Here is a 20,446-nt window from a genome sequence, read left to right as displayed (position 1 = left end):
TGCAAAAGCACTCCAGTAGCATAAGGGGTGCTGAACTGGTGTCAGAAGACAGCACTGCTATCTCTTCTCCATTGTTAGGATGGAGAATGCATGTAATTGTTCTAGCTGCTCATCTGTACTGCAAAACAGTTTTGCAGAAAGGCAGCCCCAAGTTTCAAAAGGAAACCATCCTCTGTTAACGTTCACATGATGTCTTTTGATAAAATTGTTTCTCCAATGGAAGATAAATACATTATTTCAACTCTGGTTGAAAGAAAGGAGGTCCACTGTTGTGACAGGTATCACAAAGATCCAGGAGAGGGAAAAACTAAAGCTCTAACCTATTCTGGTGTAGCTTCATTACTGAGCTGTATACACAACTGAAAATCATCATGGAAAAAACAGAAACAAGACAAGCCAGCTGACCAACATCAAGATTTGTTCCTGCCTTTCTCAAAATGCAAAGTGAGTGGGGCAAAGCACACTATATTGCACCGAGCAACTCTTGGGGCTGTTAAATGCTTCTTGCCTGGATTGCCATGGTAGTGCTGCAAGTTCTCACGACCAGCTGCAACCTGCAGAAGCCTCAGTAACTATTCCTCAGCGCTCTCTGTGATATATGCTATGGTTTTGTTGTTTTTTTTTGTTTTGTTTTGTTTTTTTGTTTTTTGGTTTTTTTTGTTTTTTTTTTGTTGTTGTTGTTGTTGTTGTTTTTGTTTTTTGTTTTGTTTTTTTCTTTTTCCTCCTTTTTTTTTCCCTAAAAAATATCTAGCTAACTTTAGAGAGAAAACGTGTTGGAACAAGGCAATTGTGCAACGCTTCCAAGGAGAAGATATGGTGCCCGATATCACACCCTGGCACAGTCTCACCTTCTTGTGAGCTATCAGGAGGCAGTTTGAGTGTTCATGCTCGCACGCGATTTCATAGTCGGGGACGAGGTCTGCCAGCTCCTGGACGAAGCGCACCACCTCCTCGTGCCAGGGGACGTTGGCCATGGTGAGGCTGCTGGCTGAGCTTTCACCGCAGTACGTCACACCCTGAGAAGAAACATGGAAACAGACATTGTCAGCTTAACCCTTCACAAGCTCAGGGCAGTGCTGGCACACCAGCCACAGCAAACCCTGAAAACGGTCTGGTTTGTCCTCCCTTTACACTGTTTCTTAGGGAAAAGTAACAAATTTGAAGATGGCATTAAAAAAAAGAAATAACCGGTCTCTCCCTCAGTGACACATCACCAAACCAGTGTGTGTCCAGGCTTCCCCAGCAGTAAAACACTAGTTAATCTTTATCCTGGGAAGTAGCTTTAAAAGCATTCAAGTGGAGGATGCTCACGCTCCTGAGCTACCAAGGGACCTTCAAGAAGGTCACTTGGCTTTGAAACGTGACACGCCTGGAAGAAAGTCTCACAAACAACCAATGCAACAAGTCAGTGTGACACCTCTAGTTGTAATTGTCCTACGTGCCACAGAGATAAGAACCGCTCTCCCTTCTGAGCCAAGGCTGTGATTTCTGCCACTGTCCTCTACCACCCATGCAAATCTCATTCCAGCCCCTTGTAAACCATCCTACATGTCCTCCCCCCTGGCTGTGCCCAGGGAAGCTCCCCCAGCTGTACAGTGCTGGCTCTCCCTCATTCCAGCCGTTCAATTTAATTACAAGAGAATTAAACCCGCCTATTTTAACTGCAGACGACTGCTGAAACTTTCCCAGATCAAGGCCCTTTTGGCAATCAAGATGGAAAGACCCATTTTCTGTCTTGCCCATGGAATGAGATCCAGGTAACAGTAACCTGGGGCTCTATGAATACATATATTGGAGATTTTGAGTAAAACATTTGGGTTTATTCACACGGTTGTTTGGATCTTGAGATCTGAAGGTTCTTCCCAACTACTGGTCATTTTATCGATAAATTAAGATACTCCCATGGTTTTGGTGTAAGAAACAGGCACTTGTAAAGCATTATGCATCCATGCACAGATGGGCTGGGCAGAGTCCCACCAGGCAGCAGTGCCCAGACCAAGCACTGGCAGAGATGTGGCTCATTAGGAGAAAAATGTAGATGCAGATGCTGGCAGGGTAGCAGCAGCTTAAGCCCAGAGAAACAGCAGGTTATTTATTTTTTTAAAACACCTTCCCTTCTAAAGAAAAGTGGGGAAAAAATATCTGCAAGTGTAAAAATCATCCTTCTCTTCTGTGCATGCACAGAAGTGCATGATTGAGTACCAAGAGCAAAATCACTAAAAAAATTAAATAGTGAAAAAGCGGAACAAAGCAGAAGATATCTGTGAACCCTGAGGTCTTCTGAAGACAGCCTAATTTTAGGTTCAAAGCTGAGGGATGGAATTGGGCTTTAAAAAGTGGAGAAATGGTGAATTTGCATGGCCCAGTGCCAAACCACCCATTCGCTTCTCTAAGACTTCTGCTAAACCAGAACCAACTCCATGGGGACGAAAGCATCTTCACTGGGGGCAAAACCAGAGTTCCCTCAGAAAAAAAAAAAAAAAAAATAGGGCTTTGCTTCTGATCCTCTGCTCATCTCAGATGTTTTTCTGCAGTAGCCAAGCACCTAATGATCCTTAATGAAGCCGGCAGGTCAACACCTCTGGGAGGGACATGCTCTTACCCTTCTTCTACACCCTGGAAAAAAGGGAGATGGAGATTTGCCCAGGGCCATGGGGGAAGCTGTGGGGGAAGAAGGTCAGCTGCCCTGGCCAGCATCATGGCACTGCTGAAACCTCATCTTCCTAATCCAGCCTGCTTCGCCTCTGGTGTACTCCAACAACAGCACTGCCCCTCCAACTTCCAGTTAGGACAAAGCTTACAAAACAGTAAGAAAATTTCAAGACTAAAGGAAGGTGGCTGCTCTTTGCTCTTCATTCACTCCTTGGGATGCAGAAGTACCCCCGTTGCTCGGCGATGGGCTCGCTGTTTAGAGGCGACCACGGCGCAGGCCATGAGAGCTGGTTCACTGCTGGCTCTGCTGTTACCTCCAGCAGGTCAAGGTTCCACCAAGACCCTCGATGCCGGTGTGAAAGGATGAACACGAAGCATCACCACACGGTCAAGTGCTGCTAGAAATCAGGTGGAGAACTCTGCCCAACCTCCCCCAGCCAACTAAAGAAACGCAAGTCACCGGCGTCCAAGATTATTCTTAAATTCTCTGGCTTGGTATCAGCAGCTGTGTTCGCATTGAGGTCTGCAGGCTGTTCACTAAGTGCCTGCTGGGTTGGGGGGGACACAGCATTTTAAGGAAGATACTGAGCATGTTCCTCCCTGCTCTCCCCCCCAGATCTCACCTACAGGAGAAGACAGCTACAGCAACTGCCGGGCACTCAGCACCCCAGGCCCTTATCAAAAAAAAAAAAAAAATTAAAAAAAAAAAATTAAAAAATAGAGATGGGGGGCACTTGTCTAAACTGCTCAATAGCCCCTCCTGGATATCAAGGCCCATGAGCTGTACACAAAAATAACATCGGCACAGCAAAGCCAGCGCAAACAGCCAGTAAACACACTGATTATTTTTCAGGGCTGAGTACACAAGCAAACACCCAAAAATATAAAGGCATCTGTAAAAACTCCTTCCGACTCATCCCATTCTTACTATCTTTAGCTTAAGTTAATTCAGTAAATACTGAGAACTGTTTGGAAGAGAGTCCATCTCTGCCTGCATGTTCCACACATGCAGAAGGAGGGTGAAAATCCAGGCTTAAGTTGGTGCTGTAGAGAAACTCTTATTGTTTACTGATGAGTAGAATTGACTTGATGACATTAAAAAGCAGCTTGTGTTGTTTTGGTCAAAGGCCACCAGAACAATTGAGGAATTTCTATAATCCTACTATTCCACAAAGAGTTCATGCTGCTTTGTGAAGCATGAGAGCTTTGTGAAGCTGAGAGCTGAAGTAATCGCCCCAGAGGGAATATCCTCAGGAAACATCAAGGGATGTTTTTCCAAGATTTTTGTAAGATTGATTTGCACTAATTGCAGATCTCCCACCCAACTCTGACTGCCAGCCAGAAGGCCAGCACCATTGCTCACACGCCCCCAGAGCCCCCATCGCTCCTGATCTCCCCTGACTTGGCAGAAGTAAAGGTCACACAGTGCTGGCACGTTGTATCTGTACCAAAAAAACCCCTAGTCCGTGGGGTGGGAAGTACCCAGCACGTGCAGGCTGGCGTGACGAGCACTACGAGCATCCCTGGAGCAGAGCACAGGGAGAAGCTTCCCACCACACATCGGTCTGCAGAGCTCTGTAGCTCACTAGTGTGGACAGGCAGGAGCATGAGTCTTGGGGAAAACAGCTTTTCTGGTCGTTTTCTTGAAGCACGCTCAATACTAGTCACTAATTTAGAAGCGGCGTTGCTCAAAAGACACCTTCATCTCAGATTTAGTTGTATTAAGTCAGCAGAGATACTGGGTTCTTGCTGCAGTTCCCAGCCACCCAATACAGCAAACAGGCTGAAGGAGAGCGCTTCGGAGTGGGACACGTGTTCCTGCTGTGCCCCACACAGAGCTGAGACACAAGCACTGCTGGTTTGGGTGGTTTACTTGCAACAGAAGCTGAAGTCCCCTGGGTCACTGCAATATCCACCCCCTGCAGCAGCCAGCTCTGTGCCCTGCAACGATTGCTGGTCAGTAAACGCAACCCCCCAGGTTCTCCTACGCCCCATTCCACCCAAATTCCGCCTCATCACTTTGAGATCAGCTGCTCTCAGGTTGAAGGTCACTTGAACCTCCTGAATTATTGATTTAGTCTTAGCCATGACCTCAAATTCACTACTGACTTGCTCCATCTTTAATTACGTTAGTAAAATTCTCATAAATCAGCTCAGCAGTATGTGGTTTGCTGACACGTATTTTTGCTTATTTCTTTCTCTCCTTCCAGATAAAATTCATTAAAGGCTTATCCAGCTGGTTCAACCTGTGGTATCACAACAGAGGTGACAAGCCCACCAGCACCCAAAAGGGCAAACTCACAAGAAACAGCTTTTCTTCTAGACAAAAGCCCAACTCCTCTGTACCTCTCTAGGTGGTTTCATCACCTTTGCTCCTTGGCTGAGCTATTTTATTCCAGTCACAAAATCCCATCAAGCACCTGTCTTTAAAACAGAGCGCACATAATTTTGTGGATGATTATGTTTTGCCTTCTCATGTTTTTCCTCTGTGAAGAACACTTCTACTTCTTTTAAGTGGCATTTGCATCCACACTATGCTTACGGCACCAGGTCCCAGCTGACATTGCACTCTCAAGACCTAATTCACCTACAGTAAAGCTGAACATGTCATGTCCAGCAATAAACAGAGACAGATCCTTTGCAAACACTTAAAACCAGAGCAAGGCGAAACACACAGTGTGTTTAAATAGGGCTACAGAAGAACACTCATGCTAATTAGAAACCATACAAGATTTGGAAGCAATTACTTTCTCACTGGTAAATTTATGAGGTACCTCATCTATTAATCTGCCCAAGCAAATGATATTAGAGCTGCGCACCATAACTCAGAGCCAGCGTGGAAACAGGTTGACTGTGCACAACCGCAGACAAGTCGGGGGAGTGCTAAAACAGGGAAGTACATTAATTTTTTTAGTCAGGCTCTGAAAGTCTGAAAAAGATTTTAAACATTCTTATATTAGAGCAGCCAGCCACACAAATAACAGGATATATATCTTCGAAGTTCAGCTGTACAAATGCAGCTCCATATAGCAACATTATCCCCACGTTCATTATACAGATTATGATTTGAGAAGCATGAAAAATGTATAACTACAGAAGGGGAAAATTCTTAGGAAGCTACAACATGACTCATTCTTTTAATAAACTTCAAAGATACCATTTACAAGCAAAGAAAGCATAGAGGCAAATGGAATAACTAAGTGCTTGGACGGCTGATTAATTCACAAGCACAAATCAATGAAAATCAGCTTAGCAGCACACCGAATGAAAGCATGTCAGCTTTTAACTTCCCTAACTTCTTAAAATTTGAGTTAATTAACAGTGCTGATACCACTTAAAAGATGTGAACAGTTGATTAGGGCAGTCATATTATATTTTTCAGTAATACACAAAGACAGTTATTAAGACATCAAGTATTAAAAAAGAAATCCATTCTATTGTACATCCTAAGGTCTTACACCAACCTCCTTGCAGTAGCAACATCCGTGATGCTGCCTCTTAGTTAATCTTTAATAAGGGTGGTTTTTAGCATCCTAATCATGCCACAACTTTGGCCAAGTACCTTGAAATGCAGAAGCCTTTTAAAAAGCATCTCAGTTTTCTTGGTTATGCTGGTGCAAATCCAGAGCAACCGCTCTGGGCGTGCTCTGGATTTCCTTCCTGCTGTAACGGAGCCGAGCGTGCACAACTGTATTTAAGCAACGCCTTGTGCCAAGACGATTATCACTGCAGTGAGAAGCACATTTCTTCCACTGTGATCTGGCTCCTTGCCGGAGATCTCGACAGCCAGCAATCATTTTAATCCACAGGGCTATGAAGGAAAGATTGCTGGGGAACTAAATATGACAGCACTTTGTTTCCCAACTCTGAAACTCCAGGCTTCCCAACTTAATTACCAAACAAGAGAATCTTCTTAACTCCTAGGCCACAAATTATAGATTTGTTTAATTGAGGCTCGTGTGAATTAACAGAAGAACAAAGTGTTGGCCAAGCTGCTGAGTGACAGAAACTGTTTAAAAACTGGAGCAGCCCTGACCCAAGACAAATACAAAAAGCCCCAAATAACATGTTGATAGATTGCACTCTGCAACAAAAATACTTATGATCCAAGCATCAGCACTGTCCAAATTATATACACAAGCTCTCATGCACGTCTGCTCCTCGCTGGAGTGGATTTGGGTTCACTGATTGTTTTTAATAATCACTTTCAAGCTGATTTAACAAAGGACATTGGTTTATTTGTGTCAGTTAAATTGGAAAAGCAGGAATGGAAACAGTTAGTTATGCAGCATAACCCTAATATTTAACACCAGCTCTCCAGATGCACCACACGTATGGCTATACACAGATCGGTGCTGCAGCGACCCATAAATCTTCAGCAACTCTCTTGAAATCAAAGGAACTCCTCCTGTAAAAGCTAAACTCTGAAATGCTGGACGCAGCCTTTCATTCCAGCTCTTCACAATGAGCCATATAGATATTGAGAGAGAAGTAGCCACTGTTAAATCACTCACCCCGCCGCTCCTCATGCCCTGTTAAAGACCAGCTGCACAGAGGGAGTTGGGATGAGCAGAAAGACTTAGATTGGAAGGCAGAAGGTGAATTTTCAGCCAGTGACCTACTTTGATACAACCCACTCCTACGCTGCCTCGGTTTCCCCAGTTGCAAGACACGGTACATAGCGCTGGCCCTTCTCGTCCTGCAAGCAAGCACTCAGAGCCACGGATAGAAATTTATTATTACAGACTGTTAGTTGAGCACAGCAACACTGGGCCACCACACACAACCAGTCCCCGCATGCTCTCTATTTTCTACAGCTTCCCTTGGTCATCTTGAAAAGCCTCACAAGCCTAATGCAATTTCCATGCCCTGTGTTTCCCACTTATTTTGGATACTAACCTTTATTGAAACACACAGAAAAAGATGAGAACAATCTATTTTAGCTTGGATTTTCATCAGGCTTACATCTGCACGCAAGCCCAGTGCTAGACTGCAAAAATTCCTCCTCAATTTCAGAAATATATTTGTTTCAAACCACAGGCTTGAACTAAAGACTGACTTTTCAATGAAACTGTGTGTCAGGGTCACTTGAAAATTCAAAATTTAATCATTCACCTATGTTTGCAATGGAACTTGTTATCAAACCTTACTATGTACTCAGAGCATGAAACAACCCCACTGATGTCAAGCCGAACTCCTCGGACACATTTATTAGTAACTTGTAACCTTTAGTTGGATCAACAGAAATTGCAAGCTGGGTCCCTGCCTCTGTCACCCACAGACGGTAATAGGGAAAGGAGCAGCTTTCAGCAGAGGCTGCTCAGGACCCACCTGGAGGCAGCTTTCCTCAGCAGTCCAGGGCAACTGGGACTTACCCAGCAGAGCCAGACCCCTGGGGCACCCAACTGCCCTGCAGCTCTGCGGCACAACGGGGAGGTGATGCAGCCCCAGGCAGACCCACCACCTCGGACCACCCACGCCTCGTGTCTTGGCCTTGGAGCTATGGCTCACAGCTGAGAGGGCAATGGGGTTTTTTTCAGGCAGGGAAATTATACATTGTTTGGATTTATTTTGTAACAGGCACTAAGACGAGATTTTTTTTTTTTTTTAGCATTACCTTGTCTTCATCTAAATGTAGACTGGAATGGCAGCAAGACTCTGAAGAGCTTTGACAGGTGGGGGCAATCGCCTCTTGCTGCATGCAATTAAAAACTCATTAAAGCAGAGCTCATTTTCCTCATTATTTTAAGCACTTAAATAATCTTTACTGCTTAATATGACAAGACTGAGCAGACTGGGACACATACTTCCCTCTGGTCCTTCCTTCCAGACATTTACTTGGTCATTTTAATTCCATAGCAAAGCCTCAGATGCCAGGAGCAGGAGCTGCAGCCCCAGAACATCATCTTTAGCTCTGCCAGACACAGCCACCAAGCCCATCCACCAACATGAGCTCCACACGAGGGTACTGTGCTGGAGCTGCAGAAAAGTCATCAGGGACAAGTGCTTTCAAGTGACTGAAAACTCATTTCACAGAGGCTTGAGGAAATTCTGTGCAGTGCCATGACTCTCATCTCTGCTCTGCCCAAGTCCTGCCCTCAGAGAGCACCATGGTATGAACAGCCCTCAAACAAAGGACAAGCCAGGCAGGCTTGCCCCTTTTTTTTTTTTTTCCTCCATAAATTAAAACAGACAGAGAGAAGCTGCAAGGCTCTGCTCAGGCAGGAAGCAAAAGCTACAAGATGAAGCTTCACTTTAGCAAATCCAGATGAAGCTTCACTTTAGCAAATCCAGACCGCTTCCCTGGGGATGGCATTTCACCTGTGGCTCTGACCAGAGCAACCAGATCTCCCACAGTATTGCAGAAGCAGCTCAGAAATCAAAAGCCATATTTGCAAGATTGAGCATCTGACGTGCACGCTTACATACGTGAAACCTTAAAGCCTTTGACGATGCGGAGGATGCGTGGGCACAGCCAAAATTAAACACCAAAGTGCACCCAGCTGCTCTGTGACCTGTCTGCAATGACCAAAGCTCCAGAGTGGGCTTCCGTGCACTTATCTGCCCTTGCACTAACAGGACCCTGAAGCACACTCCACTTGCACGTCTGAATGAGTTCCTTAGGATCCATTTACATTTCATACAAAAATCCTTCCACCCCTTTGGCTTAAGAAGGAATAAAAATGGCAAAATACTGCGTGTTAACACAAGCCTCTGGCTTTTCAAACAAAACCAAGGTAACATTGCAAAAAGATGAGTTGCAAATTCTAGATCTTAAATACAACAACCAACTTTGTACAACCACGACAGTGACATTACGGCATTAAAACAGAGTAAGGCAATAAAATTGATGCGTATTTAATAACCACATGACACATTCTTCCTTCACTTGGGATTTACACACGGGTAATCAAGGCTAATTTCTATTGGCTTAAATAAGAGAGTAGGGTCCCACGGAGTTACACTGCTGTAAAATACTCATGTAAATGAGAACAAGTATTAAGCCCTGCAAGAATCTAAACCTCTATCCACTCCACCCCGTGAGCCTCTCAGGAGCAACAGTGGATTAGCTACATTCATTTTAAATGAACGTCATTTATCTCCACTATTTAATCAGGAAATCCCACTGAGATAAGCCTCATTTTCTGACAGATGGTTTGCAGTATTCTGTAATATTTTTTTGTTTATTTGCTTTGAGCAGGACCTCGTCTTTGCCCTTTAACCTATCATACTGGTGTTTTGAAAAAAAAAAAAAAAAAACCTCTAAATCCTATCTACATGCCACATAGATTCTTCAATATGCTTCATTCTCAAAGGAACACAAGAAATTACTTTTAATCAAAAATACCAAGTCTTTTGGGGAAAATTCCTAAGTCACAGATGCTGTGTGAACACCACAACTGCTGCGGCTGGACTAGGCCAGTTACACACAGGCAGGAGTTCTTGTCCAAGTGCAGATCAATACCTAAAGTGCATGGAAGGGAATGCCGACAGCAATGAGTGCTACATTTGAACACACCTCAACCTCACCTGTCTTCCTTTGGATCAGAATTTAACTCCTGACTTTATGTACTATTGTATGAAGTATCACTTTGAATGCTGTGGGATTATATCTTTGTGATCACTCTGCCTACATACACTTTGCCTGCACAATTGTAAACTCCCAGGCTTTGGGGAGGGGGTGTGATGCAGCCCCAATTCTGCTGTTCTACTTTGCTGAGAAGGAAATCTGCTCAGCTTTTATTCTTGAGCAGGCAAACATCTCGGGGACAGAGATCCCAGCTCTTTGCTTCACCCCACAGGTGCACAGGCAGACACAACGAGGCATCTTGAAGAATTCTCAACCCCAGTTTGCTCACCAGCACAGCTCAGATGCCTCTGAAACCACTGCAACAGCCATCTGTACCAGGGGTCCTGCTGCAGAAGGCTGATCTCATGGGTTGGGTGCTGGACAAAAGCTTTCTAAGCCAGGATTAAAGACGATCCGATGAAAACAAGCTGTCTGCAGAGCACACAGCTGAATGCAAAGGAGGATAACCTACTAATTTAGTCAGGTCAGACCATGGGATAAAGGTCTGAGTGCAGGCACAGCAGCAACACGAACATCTCCAGTAGCACGGAGGGCACATCACCCCACCAGCCATCAGGTGACACTTCAGAGGAGGACAGAAAAGCAGGGAAGCTGTCCTTAAGATAACATCCCCTCTGTCAGCCTCTCCTGTTGGTACTTGGCTGGACTCTCTCACTACCCCGCAACAACACAACTCTGTTCATCAGCCACTCCAGAATGTGTCACTCCTTCTGGCCAAGAAAAGGAAAAAATTGATTCCACGCTTGAGGTGAGAAACCATGTAATCCTCTCACATTTCAAAGTCAGAGGCAGTGCAGCAAGAGGAGAAAGCCATTGTGCCTCCCTACGGAACCAAATCCTCCACACTTTAGAAATGCGGCTGTTTAGCAGGAAACTGGCAGATGAAACTATGCGAAACAAATAAGGCCACTGGCTGGGCTAATACTATATTTAATGTGAGCTGCTTCCCCTCTGCAGAGTACCAAGTACCCACCTTTTGGAACGTTACACTTGCTCCAAAGAAGAAAGGCAACTGTGTTAAAAAAGCCTTGCTCTCACATAAAAACATCCCATACGAAAATCTGTGAGCAAGACCTTTCGTCCAACTTATGGTCTATTTAAACACAACCTAGTGTCAAGCAAATCTCCCTGCTCCAGGGAAGCCATCACAAAGTTTTGTGACTTAAAAGGGGTGGAAATGCCATTTAAACACCAAATGTTGTGCCCGAATAGAGATAACCTCAGCTCCGCTCCCATTTGCCGAGCAGCGCTGCCTGCAGCAGCATGCTTCATACTTCCAAGTATATGAACCCTGCTTTCCTGTCGTCAAAATTAAGACAACAGGACAGCACAGCTCTCTTTAAAAGCTCAATTAAATGGAAAAAAATGGAGACTATTTCAGAGCCCGCTGGTGAATGAGGTGGAGCAGTGCCCTGACAATTCATTTCTGCTGCTGAAGCTGAAAAGGAATTAAGTGTGTTTTCTTGTACTCTGCTGCTCGCTTCTGTCTCGCGGGGCTTAGCTGCTGTCAGACTTGCTGTATGGTTTTGAGAGCTTTGGAAACTCATCCTCCCTCCACTAGGCTGGAAACAAAGAACAAACTGTAGAAGAGATTTTTTGGACTGAGTATATAGATCGCAATGAAGTTGTGAAACGCTGTACTGCAGTTTTTAATGAGAGCTGCAACCAGGGAAGGGGAGACTTTCCCCATCGCTCCCAGCCTAAGTACAGCAACTAGCAGAGACAAGGGAGAGAGATGCTGCATCCTTTGAGAAGGCTTAAACTTGAGTTTCTCTGAATACTGTTCTTGGGATTGGAAATACAAGAGACTTTCCACATGCCAGCTACAGACTGCTTTTGTGGCCACAGTATAGGCTCAATACTAAACCATTCACAGGAGAAAGTGAGGCATGAGATGTTCTGTCCCCTGCTTGAAGACCCCGTGATCTGACAGGGATCAGCACCCTGGTAGGCACTTCTGTCCTCCAGCACTTGCAGAACTTCACTTACCTGCTGGAAGATTTCTGAAAAAATGACATTTAGGTCCAAGCATCTCACTTGCAAAAGTAATTAACATTAAACAGCATACACCTTTAAAAAAAAAAATAGCAAAAAACCCCAAAACAGACTGCAAACTTACACTCATATGAGTCCATAAAAAGACCCAAACCCACCCAACAGCACATGGAAGGCAGAGGGGTGCACCTGGCACCTGATGGCCTTGTTCTGCAACCCCTTTGTACTCCCTTTGCTGCTGGTGTTGGCAGGTACACTAGTGATGCGCAACCCCCAGCTACACTACTATGCTACATGTTGTTTTGGGAATGTCACGCAGTTCCTCTCTGCCTCAGCTCATAGTTTTGCAAACATGGCAAAGTGCTCAATAAGCATCCTTTCCTCAGAGAAAGTCCTTACAGGTTGGTATCTGACAAGCACTTTGAAGTACTTGGAGTGCAAAGACAACATTTTTGATTGAAGCAGTGTGGGCAGGAGCCTGTCCCAGCTGGAGGAGTGTCAGGAGTACCTCTATGACCTTCTCACCTATTTCCCTGGCAGTCCAAGGCATGATTTTGCCAGGGAAAAGCCACTGGGAGAGCTGAACTGCACACTGCTGGGAAACCATGGCTGCAAGGCTGAATCCTTCCCCAGGCAAAGGGAACAGCAGCCCTCTGCCTTGGAGGAGACAGATGTTCACCCTGGAGAGTGCACAGAAACATTGATTAGCTTACACCTGATTCATTTTACTAATTAAAGTCGCTGCACATGACAGAGCCTTCTAAGTAGCACATACACCAACAGCCTCATGCTCCACGCTGGCGTGCACACTCATCCCTGCCCGCCTCGCATGCTGGATCTTGTACTGCCCGGCTGCAGTAAGAGTCGGGAGATGCAAGGTGGGAAGGGCCCCACAGGAGCACTCCTCCTGCTAGGTTTTACCTGAGGAATACAAAACAGTCTGATACACATTGTAAAACTGAGCCTTTTTCCCCCAAATCATACTCGAAACCTTATTTTGTATTAAGCTATCAAATTCAGCAGCGCATTCAGAGAGAAAGAGACCTCTCAGCACTGCTAATATAAAAACCTTTGGGTTTTGTTCATAAGGAAGTTGCATCAAACTTCAGGGGTTTTTTCTTTAAAGCAGCAGTAAATAATTTTTTTTTTAAAAAAGGAAAGAGAAATAGAAAATAGAAAGGAAAGAAAGTCCAGAAGTAATAGAGCTGCAAAAACACAGAGCTGAGGTAAATGTGCTGGTCTGCAGAGGAGTTGCTGGATGAAAACGCTGATAGTGATTCTTTTCAGAACACCTTACAATGTGTCTTTTTTACATTCTATATATATTAAATTGATTTAGCCCAAGATAAAGCACCTCCTGCCCTGCTGTACCTCACATGCTCCTGTTCGCAGTTCTTCCAGTCCCAGAGGGTAATATTTCCCCCTGTTTTACACAGCCTGACAAATACTGCATCAGTAAGCCAGACATTATCACCTTTTCCCCTGGCAGAATTTTAGGCAAGGATGGAAAGAATAATACCACAAACTACCAGTTTGTCCCAGAATATTTTGTTTTAAAAGTTGGTTGACATAAAAGAAGGAACATCTTTTTATCAGTCTCTGCTTTCATGAGAAATACAAAAGAGACCAGAGGGTTATGATTCTGTTGAGCAGAAATTGATGCCAGCTGGTACAAAGCTTGTCTTGCATAACGCTAAAGACTACTCCCAAATGCACACATAAGGTATTAGAAACCTGGCTGCCTAACTTTAAAAGCAAGAGATAAGTTCCTTATGCATCACTGAAATCTTTGGAAAAGTTTCATTTACTCGTATAAGTTTAAGACTGGGAGGTGGGGGGAAAATGGGGAGGGAAAAAGTAAAATACTGATGGGAAAAAATAAAATGGCTTTGTGCAGCTCACCTTGACCTCAATGAAGTCTGGTTTACCGAGGGATATCAGGTCAGCATAGGCTTTGAGTTCATCCACATTCCAAGCTTTCACCAGTGTAAGCCTATAAACTGTGCGCTGTTGCTGAAATAAAGGAAAAATTAACATTAGCAACACATTCTGATACAGGGAGGATGTTCCAGCCTTGAACATAGCTCCAAACATCAAAAAAATTCATTAAATTATTCCAAGAACCCAGAGGCTAAAACAAACCACATTTAAACCAGGAGTCACCTTATTTGCTCTGTCAAGAAAGTTATTCCATAGCATCTCTGAGCTGAGCCATCTTTTGCCATACAAAGAGTTATCTTCCCTATATATATTCTAGGCACTTTGTTTTTACAGGAGCTTTAACTAATGAGAAAATAACCAGGAATTTTATCTCTCTGATACGCTTACCTAGGCATAAAATCTCACCATTAGTTGCTATACAGATGGTTTTATTTCTTACAGCTGGATCATCTGGCATTAGCAACTTTTAGCCAGGACAAACACGGGTAGACAAACCACTGTCTGCCCATTCCAGCATATCAGGTACAGTGTCGCAGAGAAAAGGCTCTCCTGTGATCAGTCACACAGGACATTTTACAGGAAGCACAAAGCGACGATTGAAACCACAACTGGCAAACACTGAAAATGCCCTGCCTTATCACCTAGCCTTAGAAGGGTGGTGCAAACCATTCGGAACACACACAGGAGCTGCAGCACCAACAACTACCGGAGCCGCGTCCACCCCTGGTTGCTCCCTGCAGCAGGGAAGCCGCGTCCCTGCCCGCGGCATCCCTGCTGGGACCTGCCTCTGCCTCCCGCTGCCAAGCGCCCCGGCTCCCCACCACACCTGCACCTCTCCAGGATGCCCAGATCCGACTTATTTCTGTGCACAGGGGCGGAGAGCACAGAATTTCTTCCCCTGGAGTTATTCGGATGTTCCCTCTCTAAGGGCTGCTCACCAAAGAAGTTACAGGTGACAAAAGGATTTCTGCTATCAATATCAGCACTTGGCCATAGAACAAAGCCAGTCTCGCTGCTTGTTTCCATCCTCTCCTCTCCTTGCCTTCATCTTCCCCTAATGTTTTATTTCACTTATCTCTGGAATTTATTTATAGAGCAATCTTCCAGCAAAATTGTTTTTCGAATTAACTCATTTTCCTTCCTTGGCACACTGTAGACTGTAAAACGTGACAAAAGCACCAGTTTAGCCAGAGCAAAAGAGCACCATAACAAATCCATGGCAACCCAAGACTCCACAGCTGGGGCCAGGCTGTACCCCAAGCCTGGGACTTGACAGCACAGCAAGGGCTGAAATAAAATTCTCCTGCTCCAGAAAGTCCAGGCTTAGACTCGGATTGAGTTAAGAGATTCCCCTTACCTATTACCCGTGACATGCCCGTGGCACGAGGTTACCTGAACTTTAGTGCCACGTGTGGGAAGCACACACAATTTATTACCATTTATTCAGTTTATTACATTTTTTTCAACCCAGAAGAACAAGCTAACAAGGAGATCTGCTACTAAACTGAACTTTCCATCCTGAAACCTCAGACCGTTTCCCACTGTGATACCTCTGACAGCATCCACTGGCCAGGGGCAAAGCAGGGACAAACCCCAGGACCCCGAGTCCCAGTTCAAGGCTATTAAAAAGTTCATGCTATTACACCTCCTGAGATAAAACCAATACTTCCCCATACCCGTCCAGAATCTAGCCACGTTTTACTTCTTCAGAGCCTCTGACCAACATGCCACGTAAGTGAATTTTGCCCTCTGTATATAAATCAAAACATCTCTTACCTAAAATAAATTCCTATGTTTTCCACAGGGAGGGAAAAAAAAAAAAAAAAAAAAAAAAAAAAAAGAGATTTTCTATACCAGTTTGCCACAGAAACATTTGAGATTATTTGCTAACAAATAACTAAAGAACAAACAAATAAAAAACAGGAGCATCTTTCTCCTTCTAACATCTAAGCACTGCCAGGGGCAGGTCTTTAAGGTACATACGTAGAAAGACCTAAACCAAATGCAAGCAGAAGTGTCCCAAAGCTCTCACTGCCCCTTTCCTGTCATCTTGGGAACTTAAAGCACCACGTAAGCCTGCAAAATTTTCTGGGGGATAAACATGAGCAAGGACTCATTACCTACAAAGAGTCACTTTCTTGAGAAAATAATTAAAGGTAGAGCTTCTTTTAAAAAAAGCCTGTGGAGAGTAACTTTAAAGAATTATTATTGAAGGCCAAATATCACAAGAATTAAAATAGCTGACCTGTACCTGTAGCATATAAGCACATATTTAAGTACAAGAAACACTTATGATTTGAATGGATTGGCAAAAGAAAGGCTCAGACCAAAAGACAACAGGCAACTATGAAATCAACAGTTAATTACTAAAGAGAAAAACAATGAAGGAACTAACACAAAAAATAAACGCATCATTTGCCATATAACAGGAAAAGAAGAAACCAGAGGGAAAATATTTAACAAGAGGAAAAATTCTAATACGCACACGCCTGTCAACGGTCTGAAGTGATTAGATACCCAATTAATCAAGAAATGTCTCTCCAAAGGTCAGCTCACAGTGATAAACAAATGCAGGCAGCTTCAAGGCAACAGTAAATAAAAATTGTAATTTAATACCAGCCCCTACACCAAAGGCTGCTGATCCAGACCCCGTGGTCTGACGGGGGGGTCCAGGTCCCCAGTGCAATCATCAGGGGGGAGTCCACCATGAAGGGCCCGGCAGAGGCTGGGGTTTTTTGGCAGGATGGTTTTGTGCTCAAATTAAGAGCAAATTTCTGGCCATCTCTGTTGTGCATAGAAAACATAGCTTGGCAATGATCACACAGCAAGTGGGACAGCACAGCCTGTTAAATCCAGCACGAGCAGCATCGCCACTGCTGGCCCAATAGGCTGCAGCGGTGGAGGATATAAAAAAGAAGAAAAAAGAAAATAAAATCTCAACCTTAACACAGAGAAATAAACCACAGGAAAGCCGTTTGTGGGATCAAAGTCTAAGAAAAGTCACTTGATCTTCAGACAGCAGATACTTGCTGTTTAGGGAATCTGAACATGACATACAGATAATGGGAGACCAGACCAGGCAGAAACTGGTCTCAAGTGCTAGAATTAGGGATAATGGATATTATCAGTAGATATATGGAAAGCTCTTACAGACTAATTAAAAATATTTACACCTAGCCCAAGCGTGAAGTGGCTTGACTAGAGTCTGGAAGTCACCTCCACTGAGCAGCGAGGGCAAGACCTTTAGGTAAGTGAAGTGCTGGCAGTTCAGGAGGGCATCTGCTACCCTGAAAGACACACGTGAAAATGCCATCAGGTGTTCTCCCAAGGCTCAACTCCTTTATGAGATATCCAAAAGAATAGAAAACATTTTGTAAAGGCTGAAAGGAGCACTTGCAACAATTTAAAAAAAAAAAAAAAAATAAAAAATTAGGAGCATCTTTGTTGGCAGCAAAAATTGAAGTCAACTGATGGGAGGGAGATGGCTCTGGGATGTGCCACGCTTTGATTTCAGAGGACCACGCTGCAATTTTGAGGGAGGCCACACTGGTTCACCCCTCCATCACTGCTGGCAGATGAATGTGCCGAATGCATCCACACCCCAGAGGAGATGATGCTGGAGGGGACTGCCCCCAGCTCATGTTTCTTGCCAAAACTTAGTAGAAACAATACATTTGAAGAACCCAAGTCTAGTCCTCCACTACTGGAACTGGGCTGAGGCATGCAAACACTTCTAAAAAAAAAAAAAAAAAGAAAAATTAATTTTACACTCATTCTGCAGAGAGACTAAACACAAATGCCACCGAAAAACATGGTTCAAGGCTCAGGCCAACAGGTTGGACACAGGAGGAATGCTGTCAGAGCCACGGGAATGTGATATTGCAAGAACAGTCTTGTGGAGGAGATGAAACGTTATCAGTTTACTTTTATCGCATTTTCTAACGTTCATTAAGTACAATGCTTCAGCAAGTGTTTCTTCTTATAGCAATGAAAGCTTGCATGAGGGGAAGTGGGTTTTTTCTTCCCATTTAAATCTCATTTTTAATATTCTCCTAAAATGATCTAGGATGTATATTGAAGTCTAGCTTTAAAGTTCAAGTACTTCATAAAACTAAAACTGCTACAAGTGCATTAAAAGGGTTTTCTCCCCCATAGGGCAGCACTAACTGACAAGTAATAACTACAGTCTGTGTGTATTATACATCACTTCAATAACTGAACTATCACAAAAACTGTATTAACTAAATCACAACCAGTGGTGAAAGAAGCAGGTAAAGAAACTAAAACACTGCCAAAGGGATGCAGAAAAAAAAGTAGAAAAATCAAAAATTAATATTGCGACTGAAGAAACCTCTTTCCAGAGGGCAACATCTCTCAAGCACTGTCTGAGCAGAGAGAAAAGCCACTTTTAAAGAAGTGGTAGAAGGGACAGATAAAAATTACCAAGGTCCTAATACCACAAAATGTTACATACAAGTAATCCTCACAGGCTGCCAGCAGTACAAATACACAATCCTGTTTTATTAACGTATTATTTGTATTTCATTGTACAATAGGGCCCCAGGAGATCTTATAAGCACTGAAAAACAAGAAATAAGACATTAAGCCCTGAGAATTTAATGATGTAAACCATCAGGACAGAAAACTAGACTGCAGTGCTTTACACCCTGTGTTTCCAGGAAAAGCAACCATTATTTCACTTCAGACAGTGATCAGAATAACATTAGTGGAAAAGAAAAAGTTAATATGATAACAAGCCTTTCAAATGGGTGAAAGTTGAGGGTGTGAAACCACATCTATTTTACACCAAAACGCTCGTTATTCAGACAATCAGTCTGGCAGGAAGGGGCAGCTCTGGGGCCTGGCAGGACTGTGCGTGCCTACTGAGTGGCAAAGGAAAATAAGAGATGGGAAAGCAAACAAGAGAATGTGCCCTTGTAAATAAATAGCTGGTGGGGGACTAAAGCGGATGGAGCCAGACTCGTCCCAGCAATGCCCAGGGAAAGGGCAAGACCTAATGGGCACAGGCTGAAACACAGCAAATTGCATTTTTCAACAGAATTTCTCCAGGAAGGGTGACTGAACACCAGAAGGGGTTGCCTGGCGAGGCTGAGGAGTCTTCGTGTTCGGAGATATTCAGTACTCACCCCACCGAGCTGATCCGGCTCTGAGCAGGAAGGTTGGACTAGACAATCCCCCGCGGTGCCTTCCCACCTCAACAGCTCCCATCCTGCCCACCTAGGAGCTGCAGATTTTCCTCAAGTGCCTCTCCGAAGGAGAGCCAAGGGCAGAACGCAGATCACCTCCACGAGGAAGGGCTACAAACAGCAGCTGTTAGGAGAAGTTTCCCTTAGATCCGGTGAGCATCAGCACAGAACAACAATTTGGGAGGGCAACAGGCAGCGCACACTGCAGCCGGGCAGTGTAATTACAGCCGGAGTGGGAGCCCTACGGCCCATCAGGTTCTAACCAAGGGAGATCAAATAACCAGCAACTCGGACCGCAGGGAAGAACTGGGAGCAGAAAGAGCAGTTGAATATGCTGAAGCAAATCTATTCAAGGCTGGGGAAGCCAGAATAACTTTCAACGTAAGACTAGGAAAATCATGGAGTTGAGAGCAGTTCTGTGGCACGGCGCCTGCACGGAAAGCAGGATGCATCCTCGCTCCGACACAGCCCCCTGCACCAGCCTGCGCCACGGGGCGGCTTTCGGCAACCTTCAGCCTTTTTCTGATTGAGATCATGGCTGAAGAGAATGCTCTACAAAGTGTGGATCACAGAAACAGGATAATTGACTATTAAAGGGTTTTTTTGTTTTTTGTTTGTTTGGGTTTTCTTTTTTTTTTTTTTTTGTTTGTTTGTTTATTTGTTTTTTTTTTGTTTTTGGGGTTTTTTTGTGTGTTTTTTTTTGTTGTTGTTTTTTGGGTTTTTTTGTCTGTTTGGTTTTTTTGTTTTTTTTTTTTTTTGTTTGTTTGTTTGTTTTTTGTTCGGTTTTTTTTTTTGGTTGTTGTTTTTTTTTTTTTTTTTTTTTTTTCCAGCTGTGAACCCTCAAAAGCCAAATGAAGCCCCTGGCTGCACCTCCAGGCCTATGCGGTCCCCTCGCAGGGCCGCAGCAGAACTTTGTGCTGGCCTTACCAAGGCTTCTGCTCCGATCTGCAGCTGAGTAGCGGAGCAGAGGCCACCCCGCTTTCTGCCTCTGCAAGGCCCACAACAGAACCGTCGCGTGGTTGCAGGTCACAGCGCATTCACTGTGCAGCCAGGAGGGCTG

At 44.2% G+C, this 20,446-nt stretch overlaps 1 protein-coding gene across 3 annotated transcripts in view; it reads right to left on the bottom strand.

Annotated features, from left to right (window-relative positions):
• Window positions 1-20,446, bottom strand: part of LOC104363693 (S-adenosyl-L-methionine-dependent tRNA 4-demethylwyosine synthase TYW1) — a 106,395-nt gene that overhangs the window by 14,162 nt on the left and 71,787 nt on the right. For all 3 annotated transcript variants that reach the window (XM_042791815.1, XM_042791816.1, XM_042791817.1), the window contains exons 14-15: window positions 14,141-14,251; window positions 849-1,016 (exon numbers count right to left, since the gene is read on the bottom strand). In XM_042791815.1, the coding sequence (XP_042647749.1) occupies window positions 849-1,016; window positions 14,141-14,251 (279 nt within the window). The remainder of the gene's footprint in view (window positions 1-848; window positions 1,017-14,140; window positions 14,252-20,446) is intronic.

This window comes from Tyto alba, unplaced genomic scaffold (assembly GCF_018691265.1).
Source record: "Tyto alba isolate M040663 unplaced genomic scaffold, T.alba_DEE_v4.0 Super-Scaffold_19, whole genome shotgun sequence".
NCBI lineage: Eukaryota > Metazoa > Chordata > Aves > Strigiformes > Tytonidae > Tyto > Tyto alba.
This window is presented reverse-complemented; position numbering and strand designations above follow the sequence as displayed.